The following is a 26355-nucleotide window of genomic DNA, read 5'->3' as shown; positions in this document are numbered from 1 at the left end:
CTTGGCTCCATAACATTGAATTTTATTAGTTTTTTATTGCATTTTAGTGTAAATATGAGATCTGAGATCTCATATTTAAGAGGTCCTGTCATGCTTTTTTCTATTACAAGGGATGTTTACATTCCTTATAATAGGAATAAAGGTGACCCAATTTTTTTTTAAAAGGACAGTGTAAAAATAAAAAGTAAAAAAAAAAATAAGAAAAAAAAAAAATAAAAAATTGAAAGCACCCCGTCCCGCCGAGCTCGCGTGCAGAAGCGAACGCATATGAAAACGGTGTTCAAACCACACATGTGAGGTATCGCCGCGATCGTTAGAGCGAGAGCAATAATTCCAACACAAGACCTCCTCTGTAACTCAAAACTGGTAACCTGTAGAAATTTTTAAACAACGCCTATGGAGATTTTTTTCAGGGTCAAAGTTTGTCGCCATTCCACAAGCGTGACATGTTGGGTATTAATTTACTAGACATAACATTATCTTTCACAATATAAAAAAAAAATTGGGCTAACTTTTTACTGTTGTCTTATTTTTTAATTAAAAAAAGTGTTTTTTTTTTTTTTTTAAATTGCACTTGTAAGACTGCTGCGCAAATACGGTGTGGCATAAAGTATTGCGACGCATTTTATTCTCTAGGGTGTCTGAAAAAAAAAATATATAATGTTTGGAGGTTCTAGTAATTTTCTAGCAAAAGAAAAGTAATTTTAACTTGTAAACAACAAATGTCAAAAAAAGGCTCGGGCCTTAAGTGGTTAATTATCTCATATGCCCTCTTGTAGCATTGTTTATTTCCATAAACAATTGTTTATTCACTTGCATTGTCTTTGAGATTGCTAGAAAATGTGACTACTCCAAGAAGAGTGAATTCCCCAGCACAGCCCCTTCCTCCTTGCATGTCATACCCCTGAGTGTCTAACTACAGTCTGTGCTGGCCCAGCTCCTCCACCCCTCCCTCACTACATAACCCTTTATATAGCTTCTGGGGGAGGAGTAAAGGGGAATGATGGGAAGATGGCGGGACACTCAGTAAGAGTATCAGGGCTTTGGATATCTACATAAGGGGGGTCTTGGGTAAATAACAATCATAAAAGAAGTTAAAGTGTCAAGGTCTGTAAATGTTGTACATTCCCTGTGTACTTCTGTACTCAGAACAAGGAATCCTGAATATAAAGGGGGTCTCTGCTTCTCCCTGCAGATGGCTGGAGGTTCAGGTGGACAATGTCACCTGTATGCAGCGATGGGCCTTATATCTGCGCTTACTTCAACAAGCAATATGGCCTGGAGGGGCCCTGCGCACTCAGCCCCGACCGCCAAGGACACGGGCACAGAGGGACGCAGCTTACAATCAGGCCCTGCAAAGTCTCAAGGGGATTATTCCCGGTGAGTATGGGGGTGGGGAATATACCTGCCAATGCACCCACATATCAGGTATGAGTTTGACACTCACCCACACAGCAGGAGCGAGATTGGGGTGTCACTGATCTGTTTTCTTTGGGTGTTCAAAGATCATTCTGGGGGTGTCACTGATAACTTTTCTGGGGGTTCTTAGATCAGTTCCTGGGGTGTCACTGATCTCTTCCCTCTGGGGACTCACAGATCAGATTGGGGTTGTCACTGATCTCTACTCTATGGGGGCTCACAGATCAGATTGGGGATTGTCACTGATTTCTTCTCTATGGGGGTTCACAGATCGGTCTGGGGGTGTCACTGATCTCTTCTCTATGGGGGTTCACAGATCGGTCTGGGGGTGTCACTGATCTCTTCTCTCTAGGGACTCGCGTATCGGTCTGAGGGTTTCACTGATTTCTTCTCTATGGGGGTTCACAGATCGGTCTGGGGGTGTCACTGATCTCTTCTCTATGGGGGTTCACAGATCGGTCTGGGGGTGTCACTGATCTCTTCTCTCTAGGGACTCGCGTATCGGTCTGAGGGTTTCACTGATTTCTTCTCTATGGGGGTTCACAGATCAGTCTGGGGGTGTCACTGATCTCTTCTCTATGGGGGTTCACAGATCGGTCTGGAGGTGTCACTGATCTCTTCTCTATGGGGGTTCACAGATCAGTCTAGGGGTGTCACTGATCTCTTCTCTATGGGGGTTCACAGATCGGTCTGGGGGTGTCACTGATCTCTTCTCTCTAGGGACTCACGTATCGGTCTGAGGGTTTCACTGATCTCTTCTCTATGGGGGTTCACAGATCAGTCTGGGGGTGTCACTGATCTCTACTCTATGGGGGCTCACAGATCAGATTGGGGGTTGTCACTGATTTCTTCTCTATGGGGGTTCACAGATCGGTCTGGGGGTGTCACTGATCTCTTCTCTCTAGGGACTCACGTATCGGTCTGAGGGTTTCACTGATTTCTTCTCTATGGGGGTTCACAGATCGGTCTGGGGGTGTCACTGATCTCTTCTCTATGGGGGTTCACAGATCGGTCTGGGGGTGTCACTGATCTCTTCTCTATGGGGGTTCACAGATCGGTCTGAGGGTTTCACTGATCTCTTCTCTATGGGGGTTCACAGATCAGTCTGGGGGTGTCACTGATCTCTTCTCTATGGGGGTTCACAGATCTGTCTGGGGGTGTCACTGAACTCTTCTCTATGGGGGTTCACAGATCAGTCTAGGGGTGTCACTGATCTCTTCTCTATGGGGGTTCACAGATCAGTCTGGGGGTGTCACTGATCTCTTCTCTATGGGGGTTCACAGATCGGTCTGGGGGTGTCACTGATCTCTTCTCTATGGGGGTTCACAGATCGGTCTCAGGGTTTCACTGATCTCTTCTCTATGGGGGTTCACAGATCAGTCTGGGGGTGTCACTGATCTCTTCTCTATGGGGGTTCACAGATCGGTCTGGAGGTGTCAATGATCTCTTCTCTATGGGGGTTCACAGATCAGTCTAGGGGTGTCACTGATCTCTTCTCTATGGGGGTTCACAGATCGGTCTGGGGGTGTCACTGAACTCTTCTCTATGGGGGTTCACAGATCGGTCTGGGGGTGTCACTGAACTCTTCTCTGTGGGGACTTGCGTATCGGTCTGGGGGTGTCACCGATCTTCTCTCTCTGGGGGTTCACAGATCGGTCTGGGGGTGTCACTTGATCTCTTCTCTCAGGAGGTACCCATGTGATCTGGGGGGGTGTCACTGATCTCTTGTCTCTGGATGTTCATAGATTATTCTGGGGTGTCACTGATCTCTTGTCTCTGGGGGTTCACAGATCTGGGGGTGTCACTGATCTCTTCTATATGGGGGTACACAGATCAGTCTGGGGAGTGTCACTGATCTCTTGTCTCTGGATGTTCATAGATTATTCTGGGGTGTCCCTGATCTCTTGTCTCTGGGGGTTCACAGATCTGGGGGTGTCACTGATCTATCTGATTGTTTACAGATCTGGTCCAGGAGATGCTGGGAGCCCAGAAGTGTCATCAGGCATGGAAGTCTATACTGGATTCACTGCAGCACCCTCCAATTAACAGGTAAGTGCCCCAGTCAGTGTATGACATCATTGTCCACATTCTGAAAATAGAAAACAATGGCTTGTTATACGAGGAAATAAAAATAGGGAGGGGCTACAATCAATTACAACAACAATCCAAATGTAAGTCCACCGCTGTCTATAAAAATCTTCATTATTTGCCCAGAGTCACTGATTGAATTGTGTCTGGAGGGGCAAAGGGGAGAGCGAGGGGAGGAGGAGGGGGAGGGGAATTGCATTCAAGACTGAGAGGGTTTAGTAATTCTGTGCTGAACAGACTTGGTGAATGTTACCACCAGAGATGGAGATGTGTGCATGGTACATAGACAGGTATGCTCAGTCATTGTGTATGGGTAGAGTGGGTTGGTTTATTCACTGATTATGGTAAAGAATGGATGTTTGGCACTGGCAGTCACATCTGCAGACCTCCATCTTGTATCTTTGACCAACTTAAAGGGAAACTAAAGTTGTGTTGAAAAATTCCAAAGGAAAAGATCCATAAGCCGCACATCATATGAAGTGAGATGAATGGTAGCCTCAGACTGGACTCCAGTCGGGCCACGCCCTCAATGTGTTTCACTCCGCCCCTTGGAGCTTAATCATGGAGCACGTTGGGGGCGTGGCTTGGCTGGAGTCCAGGCTGAGGCTGCCATTCATCTCACTTCATTCACATGGGTCTGCTTTGTGATGTGCGGCTTATGGATCTTATCCTATGACTGGGAGCTAGGACGAGCTCCCTGTCCCTGCCTGCACTCACAGCGGTGTCGTTGGACTTTACCTCTCTGCCTGAGCAGCACCCACATTTTGTCTTTGGGTCACAGTATGGAAAAAATGTGTTACAAAACAGAAAGCATTTTGTATTGAAATAAAAAAGCCATTCCATTTCAATCTGCAGCTTACTGTCAAAATAAAAACCTTCTCTTCTGATCAGCCATAACGCCATGCAGTTTGTAATTGTAACTGGCTCACTGGTAAGGGCACACAAAGCTTGAATCAGATTCTGGTCGTTCCCAGGATATACACTCACCGGCCACTTTATTAGGTACACCTGTTCAATTGCTTGGTAACACAAATTGCTAATCAGCCAATCACATGCCAGCAACTCAATGCACTTAGGCATCTAGAAGTGGTGAAGACTACTTGCTGAAGTTCAAACCCAAGCATCAGAATGAGCAAGAAAGGGGATTTAAGTGATTTTGAACATGGCATGGTTGTTGATGCCAGACTTGCTGGTCTTAGTATTTCAAAAGCTGCTGCTCTACTGGGATTTTCACACACACAACTATCTCTAGAGTTTACAGAGAATGGTCCGAAAAAGAGAAAATATCCAGTGAGTGGCAATTGTGTGGATGAAAATTCAGAGATCACAGGAGAATGGGCAGTTTGAGATGATAGAAAAGCAACAGTAACTCAAATAACCACTCATTACAACCAAGGTATGCAGAATACCATCTCTGAACGCACAATACATCGACTCTTGAAGGAGATGGGCTACAGCAGCAGAAGATCACACCGGATGCCACTCCTGTCAGCTTGAACTGGAAATTGAAGCAAAAATTCACACAGGTTCACCAAAATTGGACAATAGAAGGATGGAAAAATGTTGCCTGATCTAAAGAGTTTCGATTTCAGCTGCGACATTCAGATGTTGGGGTCAGAATTTGGCGTAAACAACATGGAAAGCATGGATCCATCCTGCATTGTATCAATGGTTCAGGCTGGTGATGTAATGGTGTGGGGCAGTGGCGGCCTGTCCATATGGGGCGCAGCGGTGCTTCCCCTAATCCATGCGTCCGGCCCCTAATCTACATGCTGGACGCATGGTTTCCAGTGGGGTTTTTTTTTTTTTTTTTAACGCATGTGATTAGAGCTTGAGGCTCTAATTGGCTTCAATAAGGGTGGGCTTGGGCCGCAGAGAAGTGCCTGAGCCCACCTAGTTGTGTGAGACAAAAGCAAATTGATATTCGCTATTGTCTTCCTGATTCTCCTCCCAGCCAATCGGGAAGCAATTCCTGTGACCCGATTGGCCAGGGGGTCTTAGGAATCCCTGGCCAATCGTGTCCCAGGACACACTTGCTGTTCGCCCAGGAGGAGAATCAATGGCCTGGCTCTTCATTCCCCCTGTCTCAAAAGGTAATGCCCTGATCGCCACCGTCCTGTCCTTCTCCCACAGTTGGGGGTTTGGTGTTAGTTTGCCCCCCCAATATATTGAGCACTGGCCACTACTGGTGTGGGGGATACAGTATCTCACAAAACTGAGTACACCCCTCACATTTTTGTAAATATTTTATTCTATCTTTTCATGTGACAACACTGAAGAAATGACACTTTGCTACAATGTAAAGTAGTGAGTGTACAGCTTGTATAACAGTGTAAATTTGCTGTCCCCTCAAAATAACTCAACACACAGCCATTAATGTCTAAACCGCTGTCAACAAAAGTGAGTACACCTTAAGTGAAAATGTCCAAATTGGGCTCAATTAGCCATTTTCCCGGTGTCATGTGACTCATTTAGTGTTACAAGGTCTCAGGTGTGAATGGGGAGCAGGTGTATTAAATTTGGTGTTATCGCTCTCACTCTCTCATACTGGTCACTGGGAGTTCAACATGGCACCTCATGGGAAAGAACTCTGAGGATCTGAAAAAAATAAATGTTGCTCTACATAAAGATGGCCTAGACTATAAGAAGATTGCCAAGACCCTGAGACTGAGCTGCAGCACAGTGGCCAAGACCATACAGCGGTTTAGCACGACAGGTTCCACTCAGAACAGGCCTCGCCATGGTCCACCAAAGAAGTTGAGTGCTCAGCTTCATATCCAGAGGTTGTCTTTGGGAAATAGACGTATGAGTGCTGCCAGCATTGCTGCAGAGGTTAAAGGGGTGGGGGTGTCAGTCTGTCAGTGCTCAGACCATACGCCGCACACTGCATCAATGCTGTCTGTATGGCTGTCATCCCAGAAGGAAGGCTTTTCTAAAGACGATGCGCTAGAAAGCCCACAAATAGTTTTCTGAAGACAAGCAGACTAAAGACATGGATTACTGGAACCATGTGCTGTGGTCTGATGAGACCAAGATAAGCATGTGTGGTGGCAACCAGGTGAGGAGTACAAAGACAAGTGTGTCTTGCCTACAGTCAAGCATAGTGGTGGGAGTGTCATGGTCTGGGGCTGCATGAGTGCTGCCGGCACTGGGGAGCTACAGATCATTGAGGGAACCATGAATGCCAACATGTACTGTGACATACTGAAGCAGAGCATGATCCCCTCCCTTCAGAGACTGGGCCGCAGGGCAGTATTCCAACATAACGACCCAAAACACACCTCCAAGACGACCACTGCCTTGCTAAAGAAGCTGAGGGTAAAGGTGATGGACTGGCCAAGCATGTCTCCAGACCTAAACCCTATTGAGCATCTGTGGGGCAAGGTGGAGGAGCGCAAGGTCTCTAACATCCACCAGCTCTGTGATGTCATCATGGAGGAGTGGAAGAGGACTCCAGTGGCAACCTGTGATGTTCTGGTGAACTCCATGCCCAAGAGGGTTAAGGCAGTGCTGGAAAATAATGGTGGCCACACAAAATATTGACATTTTCACTTAGGGGTGTACTCACTTTTGTTGCCAGCGGTTTAGACATTAATGGCTGTGTGTTGAGTTATTTTGAGGGGACAGCAAATTTACACTGTTATACAAGCTGTACACTCACTACTTTACATTGTAGCAAAGTGTCATTTCTTCAGTGTTGTCACATGAAAAGATATAATAAAATATTTACAAAAATGTGAGGGGTGTACTCACTTTTGTGAGATACTGTATATTCTTGGCACACTTTGGACCCCTTAGTACCAATTGAGCATTGTTTAACCACTTGCCGCCTGCCCTATTACAGAATGACGGCGGCAAAGTGGTTTGATATTCCTGATCGGACGTCATATGACGTGATCAGGAATATCTAGCCGCTGCGCGCCCCCGGGGGCGCGCATCGCGGCGATCGTTGTTGCGGGGTGTCAGTCTGACACCCTGCAACACCGATCTAGGTAAAGAGTCTCCGACAGAGACTCTTTACCACGAGATCAGCCGTGTCCAATCACGGCTGATCACGATGTAAATAGGAAGAGCCGGTCATCGGCTTTTCCTCACTCGCGTCTGACAGACGCGAGTAGAGGAGAGCCGATCGGCTGCTCTCCTGACAGGGGGGGTCTGTGCTGATTGTTCATCAGCACAGCCCCCCCCTCGGATCCTACCCAGGACCACCAGGGATGCCGCCCAGGACCACCAGGGAAGCGATCCAGACTGGACCACCAGGTATGCCCCTTGACCACCAGGGAAATGTCACTGTGTGCCCAGGCAGCTGCCAGTCAGTGCCCACTGCAATGCCTACCACTGCCAGTGCCACCAGGGATGCCCATCAGTGCCTCATTTTAGTGCCGCGTATCAGTGCCCATCAGTGCCACGTATCAGTGCCGCCTATCAGTGCCCAGCAGTGCCGCTTTTCATTGCCCATCAGTGCCAACCAGTGCCACCCATGAGTGCCCATCAGTGCCGCCTATCAATGCCCATCAGTGCTGCATATCAGTGCCACCTACCAGTGCCGCATTTCAGTGCCCATCGTCAGTGCCCGTCAGTGCCCGCTCATTGGTGCCACCTCATCGGTGCCGCCGTATCAGTGCCCATTGCCCATCAGTGAAAGAGAAAACTTACTTATTTACATTTTTTTTTAACAGAAACAAAAGCAAAACTTTTATTTTTTTCAAAATTTTCGGTCTTTTTTTATTTGTTTAGCAAAAAATAAAAACCGCAGAGGTGATCAAATACCACCAAGAGAAAGCTCTATTTGTGGGAACAAAATGATAAAAATTTAGTTTGGGCACAGTCTAGCATGACCGCGCAATTGTCATTCAAACTGCGACAGCGCTGAAAGCTGAAAATTGGTCTGGGCAGGAAGGTGTCTAAGTGCCCAGTATTGAAGTGGTTAAATGCCACGGCCTACCTGAGTATTGTTGCTGACCATGTCCATCCCTTTATGACTACAGTGTACCCATTTTCTGATGTCACAAAGCTCAAATCATCTCACCACTGGTTTCTTGAACATGACAATGAGGTCACTGTACTCCAATGGCCTCCAGAGTCACCAGATCTCAATTCAATAGAGCACCTTTGGGATGTGGTGGAACGGGAGATTCGCATCATGGATGTGCAGCCGACAAATCTGCAGCAACTGCGTTCATGCTATCATGTTAATATGGACCAAAATCTCTGAGGAATGTTTATAACACCTTGTTGAATCTATACCATGAAGATTGAAGGCAGTTCTGAAGGCAAAAGGGGGTCCAACCCAGTACTAGCAATGCGTACCTAATAAAGTGGACGGAGAGTGTAGACTCACCAGCAAAATTCTTTGTGTGCTGCAATCATAGATTGGTTGTTGGTAATATTATTGCACAGGGTGCTGTGTATCTAGAGGGATGTCGTGTTCCTCAGTATTGTACTGGCTGTGATTATAGTAAAGATAGAAGCTGCCACTGAACTCGCTTTCAGAGATTTCTGCAGTCAGGGACTCTGTTCTGTCTGTACCCATAAGAATCGCTCAGGGAGTTTCTGTCTGTCTCTGCAGGCATTTGCTGTACTGTATATGGGACATCCTCCTGGAGAGTCTGACCGCCGCACCAGCCTCATAGAAGACTTCATCCAGTACAGACCACAGTGTGACCCATCATCAGATCCTGCACAGCTGGAAGGAGTAGTGTGTGTTCTGGGTAAATGAGGGTTAATCGCCCCCTAGTGGTGGGGGAGATTGCAGGGTCAACCACACTCCTTCATCACCTGCTCTCTCCAGACACCCTATGGAATATCTGAGGGAAGTTTTGAATGTTCAACATTTTATTTTGATTGTACAAAGGAATTCACATGTTCTCTAGTCATTGTCCTCCTGTAGATGTTATGTATTGTACATGAAATGCGCACAGGCTTTGTTTGTATATAGGGCACGTATCACACTGAGATGTCAAGTATTTCTTCACCTGTATGGACAACACAGATCTTAATATGGGGGGCGGATCTGCCCTCTGAAATGTAGCATGGAAGTCTGTACACTGGAAGACGACACAGCAGCAAAGATATGAGACATGAGCTCTGTACAGCACCGGGGTCCCCACACTCACATTCCATGTCACTCCGCAGCCGTGACGCAACACAGAGCGCTGTACAGCACCGGGGTCCCCACACTCACATTCCGTTTCACTCCGCAGCCGTGACGCAACACAGAGCTTTGTACGGCACCGGGGTCCCCACACTCACATTTCATGTCATGACACAGAGCAGTGCTGGGATATTCAGGCATGGAGCTCTATATTTCACCAGGGGCCACCACTTTCACATTCCGTGTCACTCCCCAGCCATAACGCAACACAGAGCTTTGTACAGCACCGGGGTCCCCATACTCACATTTCATGTCATGACACAGAGCTCTGTACAGCACCAGGGTCCCCACACTCACATTTCATGTCATGACACAGAGCTTTGTACAGCACCGGGGTCCCCATACTCACATTTCATGTCATGACACAGAGCTCTGTACAGCACCGGGGTCCCCACACTCACATTTCATGTCATGACACAGAGCTTTGTACAGCACCGGGGTCCCCATACTCACATTTCATGTCATGACACAGAGCTCTGTACAGCACCGGGGTCCCCACACTCACATTTTATGTCATGACACAAAGCTTTGTACAGCACCGGGGTCCCCATACTCACATTTCATGTCATGACACAGAGCTCTGTACAGCACCGGGGTCCCCACACTCACATTCCGTGTCACTCCGCAGCCGTGACGCAACACAGAGCTTTGTACAGTACCGGGGTCCCCACACTCACATTTCATGTCATGACACAGAGCTCTGTACAGCACGGGGATCCCCACACTCACATTTCATGTCATGACACAAAGCTCTGTACAGCACCGGCGTCCCCACACTCACATTTCATATCATGACACAAAGCTCTGTACAGCACCGGGGTCCCCACACTCACATTCCGTGTCACTCCGCAGCCGTGACGCAACACAGAGCTTTGTACAGTACCGGGGTCCCCACACTCACATTTCATGTCATGACACAGAGCTCTGTACAGCACGGGGATCCCCACACTCACATTTCATGTCATGACACAAAGCTCTGTACAGCACCGGCGTCCCCACACTCACATTTCATATCATGACACAAAGCTCTGTACAGCACCGGGGTCCTCACACTCACATTTCATGTCATGACACAGAGCAGTGCAGGCATGGAGCTCTATATTGCGCCAGGCGCCACCACTTTCACGTTCCATGTCGCTCCCCAGCCGTGACGCAACACAGAGCTTTGTACAGCACCGGGGTCCCCACACTCACATTCTGTGACGCAACACCACTCTGTACAGCACCAAGGTCCCCACACTCCCATGCCGTGTCACATTACAGAGCTTTGTACGGCACGGGGTCCCCACACTCACATTCAGTGGTGCAACACAGCTCTGTACGACACCAAGGTCCCCACACTCACATTCTGTGTCGCAATACAAAGCTCTGTACAGCACCAGGTCACCACATTCACATTCCCTGTCACTCCGCAGTTGTGACGCAACGCAGAGCTCTGAACAGCACTGGGGTCCCCACACTCCCATTCCGTGACGCAACACAGAGCTCTGAACAGCACTGGGGTCGGCACACTCACATTCCGTGACGCAACACAGAGCTTTGTACAGCAGGGGCGTCCCCACACTCACATTCCATGTCACAATAAAGAGCTCTGTACAGCATCAGGGTCCCTACACTCACATTCAATGATGCAACACAGCTCTGTACGACACCAAGGTCCCCACACTCACATTCTGTGTCACAATACAGAGCTTTGTACGGCACCGAGGTCCCCACACTCACATTCTGTGACAGTCCGCAGCCATAGTAGAACTCTGAGCAGTGCTGAATTATGAGACAGAACTCTGTACAACATCGGGGGCCACCACACTCACATTCAGTGTCATTCCCCAGTCATGATACAACTCAGAGCAGTGCAGAGATACGAGACACGGAATTCTGTATGCCACCAGGGGCCACCATGCTCACATTCCGTGTCACACATAGAACTATATGTGTATGATGTTACTGTTTCCTGCTTGGTTTGTGCAGGTACCAGCTGCTGTATTGTGTTGCAATTCATTTGTTTTATTATTTATTACTATTATCTGTCTGGTTTTACTTATTATTTTAATTAGTAAATTATGGTCAACCTGCAATCCCTGTTTCCATTTCTTTATGCACACTGTGAGAAGCTCACAGTGTGCCGTGAAATCAGAGTAAGTAATTTCAATATAGAAGAGGATCCGGTACAACTGTGCAAGACTGAAGGGAAGGCTGGAGGTCAGATTTTCAGATATTTAAAAATCAGTACATTATTTTCTGGTGTCTGAAAAATTGAACAGCGTCATGCCCCGTACACACGCGTTCGATGGGACCTTGTTGTCGGCAATTCCGACCGTGTGTAGGCTCCATCGGACATTTTCCATCGGAATTTCCGTCACACAAAATTTGAGATCTGGATCTCAAATTTTCCGACAACAAAATCCGTTGTCGTAAATTCCAGTCGTGTGTACACAATTCCGACGCACAAAGTTCCACACATGCTCGGAATCAAGCAGAAGAGCCGCACTGGCTATTGAACTTCATTTTTCTCGGCTTGTCGTACGTGTTGTACGTCACCGCGTTCTTGACGTGCGGAATTACCGACAACATTTGTGTGACCGTGTGTATGCAAGACGAGTTTGAGCCAACATTCGTCGGAAAAAATCCATGTATTTTGTTGTCGGAATATCTAATCTTGTGTACGCGGCATAAGAGTTTCAGCACCACAAATTTGCAGTAGTAATAGATTTGATCAAATATTGACTTTTCACACACGAGAAAGGAAGGGTCACTTAGTGAATCTAGCCCTAAACCTGATCCCTGACTATATCCTGAGCCTGACCTGCTCTCTCCATCATCAACCTTCAGATACCACCCCCAGCACTCCATAATATCACAATGATCTGGGATAAATGTCATGATAAGACCGCTTCAGGGCCTGTTTACACTGCGCCATGCTCTCCGCGCCGGCGGCGGTTGTGCGGAAACCAGAGGGGCCGTCAGCTGTCTATCATCCACTCGACTCCATTCTGAGCCGGAACGGTAAATGTCAGGGCGCTCTCTCCCAGGATTAGCATGTTGTTTCTCCACTCCTCTCCTTTTGTCTCCTGTCTTCATTTCCCGTCTGTTGACTCTTTGGGAACATTTAATAATCCCCCCTCCCCCCCCCACCTCCAGTCCATCGGAGCCCGGGGCTTTTCTCTAGGGCCCCTTCTGCAAACAAACTCTTCACCTCCCTTTTTACTTCTACAAATATTGAGAGAGTTCTGCTAAGTAACTGGAGCGGGATTAAGACATTTAATAAGTGGAGTAATCCTTTACATAGACGGAGGATTAGAGTGCGGGCAAATGAAAGGCTTAGCGACAAGGAAAGCGGCAATTCACTCTCCGCCTCTTGTGAAGACGAGACGATAAATTGTGTGGCGGCTCAGGGCGGCTGTTGTCTAAGATTTCCAGCACTCCATTACCTGAAGGCCTAAAAGAGTCCCCTATTCTTCCTGGATTGATCCTCTGAGTCCCTTCCCATCGTTCTTATTACTGGATTTAAACCTATGATCATCCCAACAGTGGAGATGTCTCTATTTGGGTAATAAACATGCACTTCCTACTGTATACATACATATCAGTTTTTAATCGCATTTATCTCAGCACAAACATTGTACAATATCTCACCCCTCACATTTTTGTAAATATTTTATTCTATGTTTTCATGTGACAACACTGAAGAAATGACACTTTGCTACAATGTAAAGTAGTGAGTGTACAGCTTGTATAACAGTGTAAATTTGCTGTCTCTTCAAAATAACTCAACACACAGCCATTAATGTCTAAACTGCTGGCAACAAAAGTGAGTACACCCCTAAGTGAAAATGTCTAAATTGGACCCAATTAGCCATTTTGCCTCCCCGGTGCCATGTGACTCGTTAGTGTTATAAGGTCTCAGGTGTGAATGGGGAGCAGGTGTGTTAAATTTGGTGTTATCGCTCTCACTCTCTCATACTGGTCACTCGAAGTTCAACATGGCACCTCATGGCAAAGAACTCTCTGAGGATCTGAAAAAAAGAATTGTTGCTCTACATAAAGATGGCCTAGGCCAGTGATGGCGAACCTTGGCACCCCAGATGTTTTGGAACTACATTTCCCATGATGCTCATGCACTCTGCAGTGTAGTTGAGCATCATGGGAAATGTAGCTCCAAAATATCTGGGGTGCCAAGGTTTGCCATCACTGGCCTAGGCTATAAGAAGATTGCCAAGACCCTGAAACTGAGCTGCAACACGGTGGACTAAGACTATACAGCGGTTTAACAGGAGAGGTTCCACTCAGAACAGGCCTCACCATGGTCGAACAAAGAAGTTGAGTGCATGTGCTCAGCGTCATATCCAGAGGTTGTCTTTGGGAAACAGACATATGAGTGCTGCCAGCATTCCTGCAGAGGTTGAAGGGGTGGGGGGTCAGCCTGCAGTGCTCAGACCATACGCCGCACACTGCATCAAATTAGTCTGCATGGCTGTCTTCCCAGAAGGAAGCCTCTTCTAAAGATGATGTACAAGAAAGCCCACAAACAGTTTGCTGAAGACAAGCAGACTAAGGACATGGATTACTGGAAATAAGATAAACTTATTTGGTTCAGATGGTGTCAAGCGCGTGTGGCGGCAACCAGGTGAGGAGTACAAAGACAAGTGTGTCTTGCCTACAGTCAAGCATGGTGGTGGGAGTGTCATGGTCTGGGGCTGCATGAGTGCTGCCGGCACTGGGGAGCTACAGTTCCTTGAGGGAACCATGAATGCCAACATGTACTGTGACATACTGAAGCAGAGCATGATCCCCTCTCTTCGCAGACTGGGCCGCAGGACAGTATTCCAACATGATAACGACTCCAAACACACCTCCATGACGACCACTGCCTTGCTAAAGAAGCTGAGAGTAAAGGTGATGGACTGGCCAAGCATGTCTCCAGACCTAAACCCTATTGAGCATCTGTGGGGCATCCTCAATCCAATTTGGACCACGGCCACCCTGGAGCTGTGTGAATCAGCTCCATTGAGAGCCGGTTATAGTCTCCTGCCATGCAAATTGGATGCGGGGAAACCCACAGTGTGAACCCAGCCTTACTAAAACTGTAGAGTGCAAAATCTGGTGCAGCTGTTCATGGTAGCCAATCAGCTTCTAACTTCAGCTTGTTCAATTAACTACTTCAGCTCCTTAAGGTTTACACCCCCCCCCCTTCATGACCAGGCCATTTTTACCCAAATAAAATGTACGTCCTTTTTTGCCCACAAATAGAGCTTTCTTTTGGTGGTATTTAATCACCTCTGCGGTTTTTATTTTTTGCGCTATAAACAAAAAAAAGACTGACAACTTTGAAGAAACAGCAATATTTTTTACTGTCTGCTATAAAACATATCCAAAAAAAAATGGAAAAAAAATCCCGCTGATTGGCTCCCCCCCCCCCCAATGGGAGCACGCCCACCCGCAAAAGCGAGTTCCTGAGCCGATGTACACCTACGGCATTGTGCCACCTTGCCGCACTATAATGACAGCGCCTGGTCGACAAGTGGTTAAAGTGAATAACTCAACACCAAGCTCTTAAGTGGGTACACGCTATAAGAAAATAAGGTGATTTTTTTCTTGATGTTTGTTTCACAGCAATTCGGAACCGATGAATGGAACTTCATATGAAAATTCTCACAAAAATCCTCATACAACAAAGGCTTTTTTTTTGTTGTTTATTGTTTCTGATCATGCGCATTCTTTCTTTTCTGATTTTTCGTGTACGAAAATCATACGCAAACGGTACACATTAACCACTTCCGGACCACCGCACGCCGATATACGTACTAATTTTGAAGAGAAAAATCATTGTTATGGCAGCAGCTAGCTGCCATAACCCTGGTATCCTCTTTTTCGGCCGGAGGTCCGGTTTCCAATAATAGTGGTCTCTACAGCGGATTCGCCGCAAGATCACTTTTATTGGCGCTGGGAGAGGGGGCCCCCCTCCTGCTGCACTCCGGTGCCCTCCGCCGCTTACCGGATCTGTCGGCAGCGGCGGAGGCAATCGGAACCTCTCATGTCAGTGGCATGGAGACGAGTGAGGGGAAGATGGCTCCCACCTGTCTCCATACCATTGCAGGGTGGAAGCAATGTCAAAATATCACTTCCGCCCATAGCTCTTAAAGGGCCTTTTTTTTTTTTTTTTTTTTAAATGACAACATTTTTTTTTTTTTTAAATGACAACATTTTTTTTTTTTTTTTTATTGCATTTTAGTGTAAATATGAGATGTGAGGTCTTTTTGACCCCAGATCTCATATTTAAGAGGTCCTGTCATGCTTTTTTTCTATTACAAGGGATGTTTACATTTTTTTTTTTTTTTTAAAGAACAGTGTAAAAATAAAAAATAAAATAAAATAAATAAGAAAAAATATTTTTTTAACGTGCCCCGTCTCGCCAAGCTCACGTGCAGAAGCGAACACATGTGCGAGTAGCGCCCGCATATGAAAACGGTGTTCAAACCACACATGTGAGGTATTGCCGCGATCGGTAGAGCGAGAGCAATAATTCTAGCCCTAGACCTCCACTGTAACTCAAAACATGCAACCTGTAGAATTTTTTAAACATCGCCTATGGTGATTTTTAAAGGTACTAGGTCTCTAGGGTGCTAGAAAAAAAATGTATAATGTTTGGGGTTTCTAAGTAATTTTCTAGCAAAAAAAAACTGTTTTTAACTTTGTAAACAACACATCTCAGAAAGAGGCTCGATCCTTCAGTGGTTAAACAAAAATTGTTCATTCTGTTTGTCCCTTCGGGAATTTTCATCTGAAAATTCGGAAGCGGCTGTCGAAAAGTCGTGTACACACTATCCGAAAAAACGTACGAAAATTCTTTGGGTGAAAACGATCGCCCGATTTTCTTACAGTGTGTACGAGGTATTAGTCACATGTAAGACAAATGCTGCTGTCGCCGTATATTGGATCATGTCAGGACGGCTCCTGACAGGTCCTCTTTATCTACATATCCTCCTGACAGGTCCTCTTTATCTACATAGCCTCCTGACAGGTCCTCTTTATCTACATAGCCTCCTGACAGGTCCTCTTTATCTACATATCCTCCTGACAGGTCCTCTTTATCTACATAGCCTCCTGACAGGTCCTCTTTATCTACATAGCCTCCTGACAGGTCCTCTTTATCTATATAGCCTCCTGACAGGTCCTCTTTATCTACATATCCTCCTGACAGGTCCTCTTTATCTACATATCCTCCTGACAGGTCCTCTTTATCTATATAGCCTCCTGACAGGTCCTCTTTATCTACATATCCTCCTGACAGGTCCTCTTTATTTACATATCCTCCCGACAGGTCCTCTTTATCTACATAGCCTCCCGACCGGTCCTCTTTATCTACATAGCCTCCCGACAGGTCCTCTTTATATACATAGCCTCCCGACAGGTCCTCTTTATATACATAGCCTCCTGACAGGTCCTCTTTATCTACATATCCTCCTGACAGGTCCTCTTTATGTCATTCCGGCCGTGCCGTCTTCCTCCTCACACCTCCAACCTTCACAGGCCCGAGACCTCGCTAGTTGCTCGGGGAAACCAGAGAAGGTCTGAGCGGCGAGAGCTTCTATCCGCGAGACGGAATCACGCTGAATTCTCGCCCGTCATGATTACATTTAATCAGCGGGAGCTTTTCAAGGCTGAAATTCACCGTCACGGTTTTAATTCTCTTCCCTCTGCTTCATTTACCTACCATGGGGGGAGGGAACGGAGCCGCCATTGTCTGGCTCTGCGGCGTGACATTGGGTAGATGAGGGGATCGGTGTGGGAGAAGAGTGGGATGGGGGGAGGGGGGTCGCAGTGTACACAGCGCTGTACAAAGCAGGAAAGGAGCACTTGTTATGGAGTGCGGATAATCCACAGTCACAGAGAACAAAGCGCCAGGAGAGTGACGGGACCACCGCACAGAATGGAGGAGCGGGACCTCCGCTTAGCGGGGGGATGAAGGACGCTTTGATGTTATTGTGTGGCAATCAGCAAAGACGATGAATAAAATGATCCTCGTCAGCCTTTTGTCCCCCCCAGAGACTCGGCCATCTCACCTTCTTCTCACCCATCTCATTGTACATCCAATATATAGGGGGGGGGGGTCCTCATGGGAAATATCCATTCTGACCGCATGGCCTTTCTACAAAGCAATTTCTACCTTTCCGTAAAGGTGACCCGTTGGCCAATCGTTTTTTTCAGAATAATCATCATCCACAAATACTGAGAAAATCGTGTAAGGGCAACTAAATATAAATCCGAGGCAGGTTTGTATTTCCAGGTAATTCCTCATCAATAAAGAGATCATTTTTCAGACAAGCTCTCTTTTTATTAGAAAAAAAAAACTGTCTATGAGCTCCAGTTACTGACTTTGCCTAGGCTGGAATAATATCATCAGTCTGCTGCAGGCAGGAGGAAGCATTTCCTCAGTCTCCTCTCTTCTCCCCCGGTGATCCAACTGCAACAGTGTAGCTTTCTGGTGAGAAGCTGCAGCAGGGGATGATCTGTGTCAGACATTTGTGAATACAGCCCAAAACTGCACAGTCACAGTCTGGAGAGAAAAGCAGTAAAGGCGTTGCTGGATGGGTGCGACTTGGATACGACTTTGGCTTTGATGAATGATAATGGACAACTGTTGCATTATATAACATTCGGGTACAACTTTCATGCAACTTTTGAGGGTTAACATTGAAGTCTATGGACCTTAACCCGCTTCACGCCAACCGTACGCAAATATGCAGCCTCGGTTTGTGCTGGGGGTGACGCCTGCAGCTGCATCAGCCAACGGTCGGCTTTCTTATGTTAACAAAACGATGAGGCTAAAAGCCGCTCGGCTGTTATCGCAAGCAGCGGGAGAGGATGCCCCCCCCCCCACCTTCTGCAGCTCTCCCGTCCCACCAGGAGGCCCAAGCGACCAGCCGGCACGTCTACCGGCTGGCCGAAGACACAAACGAAGCCAAAATCGACTTTGAACGGGTCTCGGACCTAGTAACCTGGAAGCGATGTCATGACATCACTTCCGGTTTACAAAAGACTTAAAGTTCCACCCTGAAATTTTTTTTCATAATCAGACTCCTCTAAACCTCTAAAAAAACATTTTGAGGAATTTTTTTTTTTATACTTAGTAGAATCTCCCTGTTGCTATGTAGTCCTCCTAATCTGCCACTTCCTGGTCCGCGAAGCTCCTCCTCGCTCGCCTGTGGGCAGTACTGTGATCAAAAATCGCGTTATTTCCTGAAGTAAATGACGCTATTTAAGGTGGATCACAGCGCCAAGATGTGTTTATCTATGTTGCCAAAACAACGGGGCGGGACCTTCCTGGCAAGTTTAGAAACAATCGGCGCTACGGCCACCGGTGAAACGCGCATGGTTACCCAGCATGCACCGCTCCTAAGCTTATACAGGAAGAGTTATCGATTGGGCATCACATGCCCGCAATCATGATGGCAACGACCACAACAGGAGAGAAAAACTTGTGAGTATAACATTTTTCTTGTAGCAACATCCATCATTCAAATTATATAAATGTTTTTTAATTTAATAATTAATTATGCTCGGATCAATTGAAAAAAAAAAAAAAAGTGGTCGAAACTCCACTTTAAAGGCACCAAAAAAACGACAGCATTCAAAACATCCAAACGTGGTGTTTTGAATGCTTTGAAATGCAGAGGAGGGGTTTGATGTCTTATAGACCCCAGATCCCTTCACTTGTCACCTGCCTATTACTGTCACAGGGGATGTTAACATTCCTTGTGACAGCAAGAAAAGTGATTAAAAAAAGTGTGAAATTAAAGGGACAGTGTAAAAAAAAATACATTTAGAGTGCCTCATCCCTCCATGCTCGTGCGCAAAAGTGAACACATACGTAAGTCGTGGCCGCAAATGTAAACAGTGTTCAAACCACACATGTGAGGTATCACCGCGATCATTAGAGCGAGAGCAATAATTCTAGCACAAGACCTTCTCTGCAACTCTGAACTGGTAACCTGTAGAAATTTTGAAAGCGTCGCCTATGGAGATTTCTAAGTACCGTAGTTTGTCGCCATTCCACGAGTGGGCACAATTTTAAAGCATGATATGTTAGGTATCTATTTACTCGGCGTAACATCATCTTTCACATTATACAAAACATTTTGGCCAAATTTACTGATTTTTTTTTTTAGTTAATGAAATAATTTGAAAGACCGCTGCGCAAATACCATGTGACATAACGTATTGCATTTATTCTCTAGGGTCTCTGCTAAAAAAAAATACACAGTATCTCACAGAAGTGAGTACACCCCTCACATTTTTGTAAATATTTTATTCTATCTTTTCATGTGACAACACTGAAGAAATGACACTTTTCTACAATGTAAAGTAGTGAGTGTACAGCTTGTATAACAGTGTAAATTTGCTGTCCCCTCAAAATAACTCAACACACAGCTATTAATGTCTAAACCGCTGGCAACAAAAGTGAGTACACCCCTAAGTGAAAATGTCCAAATTAGGCCCAATTAGCCATTTTCCCTCCCCGGTGTCATGTGACTCATTTAGTGTTACAAGGTCTCAGGTGTGAATGGGGAGCAGGTGTGTTAAATTTGGTGTTATCGCTCTCACTCTCTCATACTGGTCACTGGAAGTTCAACATGGCACCTCATGGCAAAGAACTCTCTGAGGATCTGAAAAAAAGAATTGTTGCTCTACATAAAGATGACCTAGGTTATAAGAAGATTGCCAAGACCCTGAAACTGAGCTGCAGCACGGTGGCCAAGACCATACAGCGGTTTAACAGGACAGGTTCCACTCAGAACAGGCCTCACCATGGTCAACCAAAGAAGTTGAATTCCAAATTGGGCCCAAAGTGTCAATATTTTGTGTGGCCACCATTATTTTACAGCACTGCCTTAACCCTCTTGGGCATGGAGTTCACCAGAGCTTCACAGGTTGCCACTGAAGTCCTCTTCCTCTCCTCCATGATGACATCACAGAGCTGGTGGATGTTAGAGACCTTGCACTCCTCCACCTTCTGTTTGAGGAAGCCCCACAGATGCTCAATAGGGTTTAGGTCTGAAGACATGCTTGGCCAGTCCATCACCTTTACCCTCAGCTTCTTTAGCAAGGCAGTGGTCGTCTTGGAGGTGTGTTTGGGGTCATTATCATGTTGGAATACTGTCCTGCTTGTGAAAGTAGTGGACCTGCCAGATGAACATGCTCATTGAATCCTTTTGGCATATGCGATCACAGCGGCTTCCCAAATGTAGCAAAGCAGTCATGTGAACTCTGGGGCTCAGAGTCAGCGCTAAGGTTACAGACAACAGAAGACTTTCTCACATCTGGCATCTTGGGGGGCACAAACAAACTGAAAAAAAAAAACAATTGTAGCCACTGTGCCCATCAAGCGCAGCCACTGTGTCTAGCAAATGCAGCCACTGTACCCATAAATTGCTGCCAGTGTGCCCCATCAATTTGATGCTACTGTGCCCCATCAAATGCTGCCAGTGTGCATCACCTGGGAGACGGGACTTACCTGTCTCGCAGTGGGTCACGGTGGCATCCTCCACATCCACACTCCTCGATATCCCTGGTCCTCTCTATCAGGCATCCAATCACAGCACATATTGTTTCAGCCAATCAGGTGACAGGTAACCAGATCCGAGCACCTGATTGGCTGAGAGGCGGGTCAGTGTTAGGAAAGCGATTTATTCACTTTCCTAACACAACACTGAGTAAACAACAAACGCACAGCATTGCGCCCGCTGTATACCATTTTGAAAGCCTATTAGAGCCTATGGCTCTAATCAGGCGCGTCCTCAAAAAACCCGCCGCTGTAATTGAGTTTCCCAGCGCCTGACAAGGGGCCAGACACCTGAATAGGTGGCAGCAGAGGCGACCATAGATAGATTCATGCAATGCATGAATCTATCTATGGTGAGAGAGAGGTGACAGGAGAGAGGGGGCGGCTATCCGCCCTTTATGGACGCACCACCACTGACCAAACACAGTAATATCAGTTCAGGGTGGTGGCTAAACTGTCCGCCCGGAAAGTACTATGGGCGAGTGGTGGCTGAAAGGCAAAGTGACGTACCCGTAGGTCGCTGCCTACTTCTGGGTTTAGGGTAGGCGCATGCATGCCCCCTGCCCGGCTCCTGCTGTGAATGTACACAGCAGGAGCCTATCAGCAAATACCAGCCAATGATTCATGGCCTGCTGATGAGCTGTGTCCAATCACAGCCCAGAGCTCTGTGTTGGTAAACAACACGGAGCTCTGTACAGACCGAGCAATCTGTCAGTTTCTCATCTCTGCAAATCAGGGATAAGAAACTGAGAGATCAGTAGTAAAAGTCAGCACCCATTACAGTTAGACACACTTTAAACCCCTTGATTACCCTAGATGTTAACCCCTTCCTGTCATTAGTACAGTGACAGTATATATTTTTATCACTGATCACTTTATTAATGTCACTGGTGATGTCAGTGGCAGTTAGTCAGTTCTCCCAAGCGTCAGTTAGTGTCAGATTGACCATCACACTATGGCAGTCCCATTATAAGTCGTTGATTGCCATCATTAGTAGTATAAAAAGAAAATAAAGAAATAAAAATTCTAATATATACACCATAGTTTGTAGACGCTGTAACGTTCACAAATAACAATTAATAAACTCTTATTGGGATTCTCATGAAGCAGAATACATTTTGGCCAAAATGTATGAAGAAATTAGATTTTTTATTTTATTTTTATTGGATATGTTGTAAAGCAGAAAATATTGCTTCTTTTTTCAAAAATGTTGGTCTTTTATTTGTTCATGACGCAAAAAATAAAAAACCCAGCGGTGATCAAATACCACCAAAAGAAAGTGAAAAAAAAAATGATATGGATTTCGTATGAGTACAGTATTGCATGACCGCACAATTAAAGTAACGCAGTGCCGAATATCAAAAAATGGCCTGGTCAGGAAGGAGGTAAAATCTTCCGGAGCTCAGGTGGTTAATTGGATAACTGGACGGAAGCTTCTGGATTTATCTGGCATCGCGGGAAAGGTTTTGTGTCCTGATGGACATAATGTGGAAGGCACACAGGTCCTATAATGGAGAGAATATAATAGACAATCCGACTGATAGACTGGAGGGGGATTAGATATACAAACAGCGGGGGAGGGGAAGTGTGAAATAGGATTAAAGGGACAAGGCTTTTCCATGGCGGAGGGCTGGGTGGTCTCTTGTTAAAGTCTTCGGTGGGGTCATGCCATGTAATAATTGCCATCACTTAGGGGGTCATCCACCGCTGGGACGATCGCTGTCTCGCTTGAGTGCGCCATGTGAAAGGCCGGTGGAGAGGACATGGAGGGGCCGGCGGCTCTCAGAGGAGAGTGTGTGGGAAGAGATAATCCATTTATGAGGCTTTGTATTGTCCCTGTCATAGTGCTGACACTGAATGATGGCACTTTACACTCTGATATCACTCACCAACCACCAGGGGGCGCTACTCCTTCTACCAATAGGAAGCATCACCATAGACATTGTAACTTTCCAGGCAATCATTACTTCTAAAAGATGATCGCTACATTGTATCAATTCATCCCAAAATATTTATTTATACAATAGTAATACAATCAATAGAATCCTCTGATACCCCAAAATGTCAGGATGAGTCCCCTGTCATTTCTCGTATAGTACAGTAAATTCCAGTCTGCAGACATATTGTACGGTTTATTAAATAGCAGAAGTGGCCGCCTGTCATATGCGGACATTTTCATATTTCCATCCAGCCAGATAAGTACGTTTACTAATGATTCCACCTTCACTGCAGCGATCCCCTACTTCTATCAGAATCCAATACTTTACTGCAACTGCAGCATTGCAGAACGTTGACTGGCCTGCACAGAGTCCTGACCCCAACCCGATAGAAGACCTTGAATTAGAGTGGAGAATGTGAGCCAGGCCTTCTCGTCCAGCATCAGTGTCTGAGCTTGCAAATGCTCTTCTGGAAGAATGGTCAAACATTCCCATAGACACACTCCTAAACCTTGTGGACAGCCTTCCCAGAAGAGTTGAAGATGTTATAGCTGCAAAGGGTGGGCCAACTCAATATTGATAAGACTGGGATGCTATTAAAGTTCTTGTGCGTGTAAAGGTGGGCGTCCTAATACTTTTGGAAATATAGTGTAGGTCTCAATTAAATGTTGTTAATGTAATTATTTCAAAAGACCACATGAGGGCGCTCCTCACCAAGATATCTGAAGACTGCGCTGTCACAAGATCTCCACCAGGAGGCACTGTTGTACTATCTTTGACAATAATTTGTTTCTTGTCATTTCTTTCTTGGTATTTTTCCAGTGACACAACGTTTGTCCTTCAGTTTGATGCTTGTCTGTGCACATGCTGATACCTTTAAGTGTAAGGTGTTTCCAAATTATTAACCACTTGCTTACAGGGCACTTAATCCCCCCTCCTATCGAGACCAATTTTCAGCTTTCGGCGCTGTCGCACTTTGAGTGACAATTGCACAGTCATACAACACTGTACCCAAACTAAATTTTTATCATTTTTTCACACAAATAGAGCTTTCTTTTGGTGGTATTTAATCACAGCTGGGATTTTTATTTTTTGCTAAACAAAAAAAGATGAAAAATTTTGAAAAAAAAAAATCATGTTTCATAGTTTGTTATAAAATTTTGCAAACAGGTAATTTTTCTCCTTCATCGATATGCGCTGATGAGGCGGCACTGGTGGGCACTGATAGGCACAGTTAAGGCGGCACTGATGGGGACAGATAAGGCGGTACTGATGGCTACTGATAAGATGGCACTGATGGGCCCTGATGGGTGGCACTGATAGGTACCACTGATAGATGGCACTGATAGGTGGCACTGATGGGCGGCACTGATGAGCACTGATGGGCACTGGTAGGTGACACTGATGGGCACTGGTAGGTGACACTGATGGGCACTGGTAGGTGACACTGATGGGCAGCACTGTTGATGAGGCACTGATTGTGGGCACTGATAGGTGGCACTGTGGGCACTGATAGGTGGCATTGTGGGCACTGATGGGTGGTACTGTGGGCACTGGTAGGTGGCACTGGTGGGCACTGGTAGGCAGCACTGTTGTGTACTGCAAGGTGGCACTGGCAGGTGGCACAGGTGGGTACAGTTGAGCTTGGGGCAATCTCCTTGATCGGGAACGATGTCCCTCTCACAGCCGCCGGTGATCGCCTTTTTTTTTTCTCCTTACGTTGTCAGCGCAAGGAGAAAAAATAGCCAATTACCGGCTCTGTTTACATCACATGATCATCTGTCATTGGCTGACAGCTGATCACATGGTAAGGGGTCGGGATCGCTGATCACAGAGCGAGTCACGCACGCCTTGCAGGGGGCACGCAGGCCGCTCGGGCACTCCCGGCAATGCAGGTCCGCGCTGTAGCCGTCATTCGGCTATAGCGCGGATCTGAACAAGTTAAGTATAAGATTTAGTAAATATACAGTACTGTGCAAAAGTTTTAGCCAGATGTGAAGAAATGCTGCAAGGCCCCTTTCACACTTGCGTGACCTGAAAGTCGCACAAATTTGACGCGACTTGAAGCAATGCCTGTGTAATCTTGAGGTTTATGGACCTCAAGTCACAGCAAAGTCAGACCAAAGTAGTGCAGGGACTACTTTGAAGTCGCACAGATATGAACGGTACTCATTGGAAATCATGGGGTACAACTTGTCATGTGACTTTGCAGTCCCAAATCGCAGAACAAGTCGCACACGTGTGAAAGGGGCCTAAAGTAAGAATGCTATTAAAAATATATATTATAACTGTTTATTTTTATCATTTTACAAAATCTAAAATGAGTGAACAGAAAGAGAATCTAAATCAAATCAATATTCGGTGGGATTACACTTTGGCTTCAAACCAGGATCAGTTCTTAACCACTTGCCGACCAGCCACCGCAGTCGCACTGCGGCAGAGTGGCACGGCTGGGCGAAACCACGTTATGTAACATCGCTTCGCCTTGTGGCCACTAGGGGCGCGCCCCCTGCTCGCCCACGGAGCCGATGCGAGTGCAGCGATCGCTGGGGGCACACGGAGAACTGGGATCTGTGTGTGTAAACACACAGTTTCCGATTCTCTGAGGGGAGAAGAGACAGATCGTCTGTTCATACAGAGTATGAACAGCGATCTGTCATCTCCCCTACACAGTCCCCTCCCCCCTTCAGTTAGAACACACAATAGGGAACACAATAACCTCTTGATCGCCCCCTAGTGTTAACCCCTTCCCTGCCAGTGACATTTTTACAGTAATCAATGCATTGTTATAGCACTGATCGCTGTAAAAATGCCAACGGTCCCAAAAATGTGTCAAAATTGTCTGACGTGTCCACCATAATGTCGCAGTCCCGATAAAAATCGCAGATCGACGCCATTACTAGTAAAAAAAAAAAAAGAAATAATAAAAATGCCATAAAACTATCCACTATTTTGTAGACGCTATAACTTTTACGTAAACCAATCAATATAAGCTTATTGCAATTTTTTTTTACCAAAAATATGTAGAAGAATACATATCGGCCTAAACTGAGGAAAAAAATATTTTTTTATAAATTTTTGGGGGATATTTATTATAACAAAATGTAAAAAATATTGCAATTTTTTCAAAATTGTCGCTCTTTTTTTCTTTATAGCGCAAAAAATAAAAACCGCAGAGATGATCAAATACCACC

General features: G+C 46.1%; 1 protein-coding gene across 2 annotated transcripts in view; it reads left to right on the top strand.

The window, feature by feature from the left end:
- SNX19 (sorting nexin 19) overlaps positions 1 to 11739 on the top strand; it is a 94537-nt gene extending 82798 nt beyond the window's left edge. For both annotated transcript variants that reach the window (XM_073603329.1, XM_073603328.1), the window contains exons 10-12: positions 1196 to 1380; positions 3381 to 3468; positions 9077 to 11739. In XM_073603329.1, coding sequence (XP_073459430.1) covers positions 1196 to 1380; positions 3381 to 3468; positions 9077 to 9140 — 337 coding nt within the window. In that variant the 3' untranslated portion in view covers positions 9141 to 11739. The remainder of the gene's footprint in view (positions 1 to 1195; positions 1381 to 3380; positions 3469 to 9076) is intronic.
- Positions 11740 to 26355: the final 14616 nt, after the last annotated feature.

The sequence above is a fragment of the Aquarana catesbeiana genome, linkage group LG10, assembly GCF_042186555.1.
Source record: "Aquarana catesbeiana isolate 2022-GZ linkage group LG10, ASM4218655v1, whole genome shotgun sequence".
In the NCBI taxonomy this organism is placed as follows: Eukaryota; Metazoa; Chordata; class Amphibia; order Anura; family Ranidae; genus Aquarana; species Aquarana catesbeiana.
The sequence above is the reverse complement of the archived record's forward strand: the minus strand, read 5'-3'. Positions and strand labels throughout refer to the sequence as shown.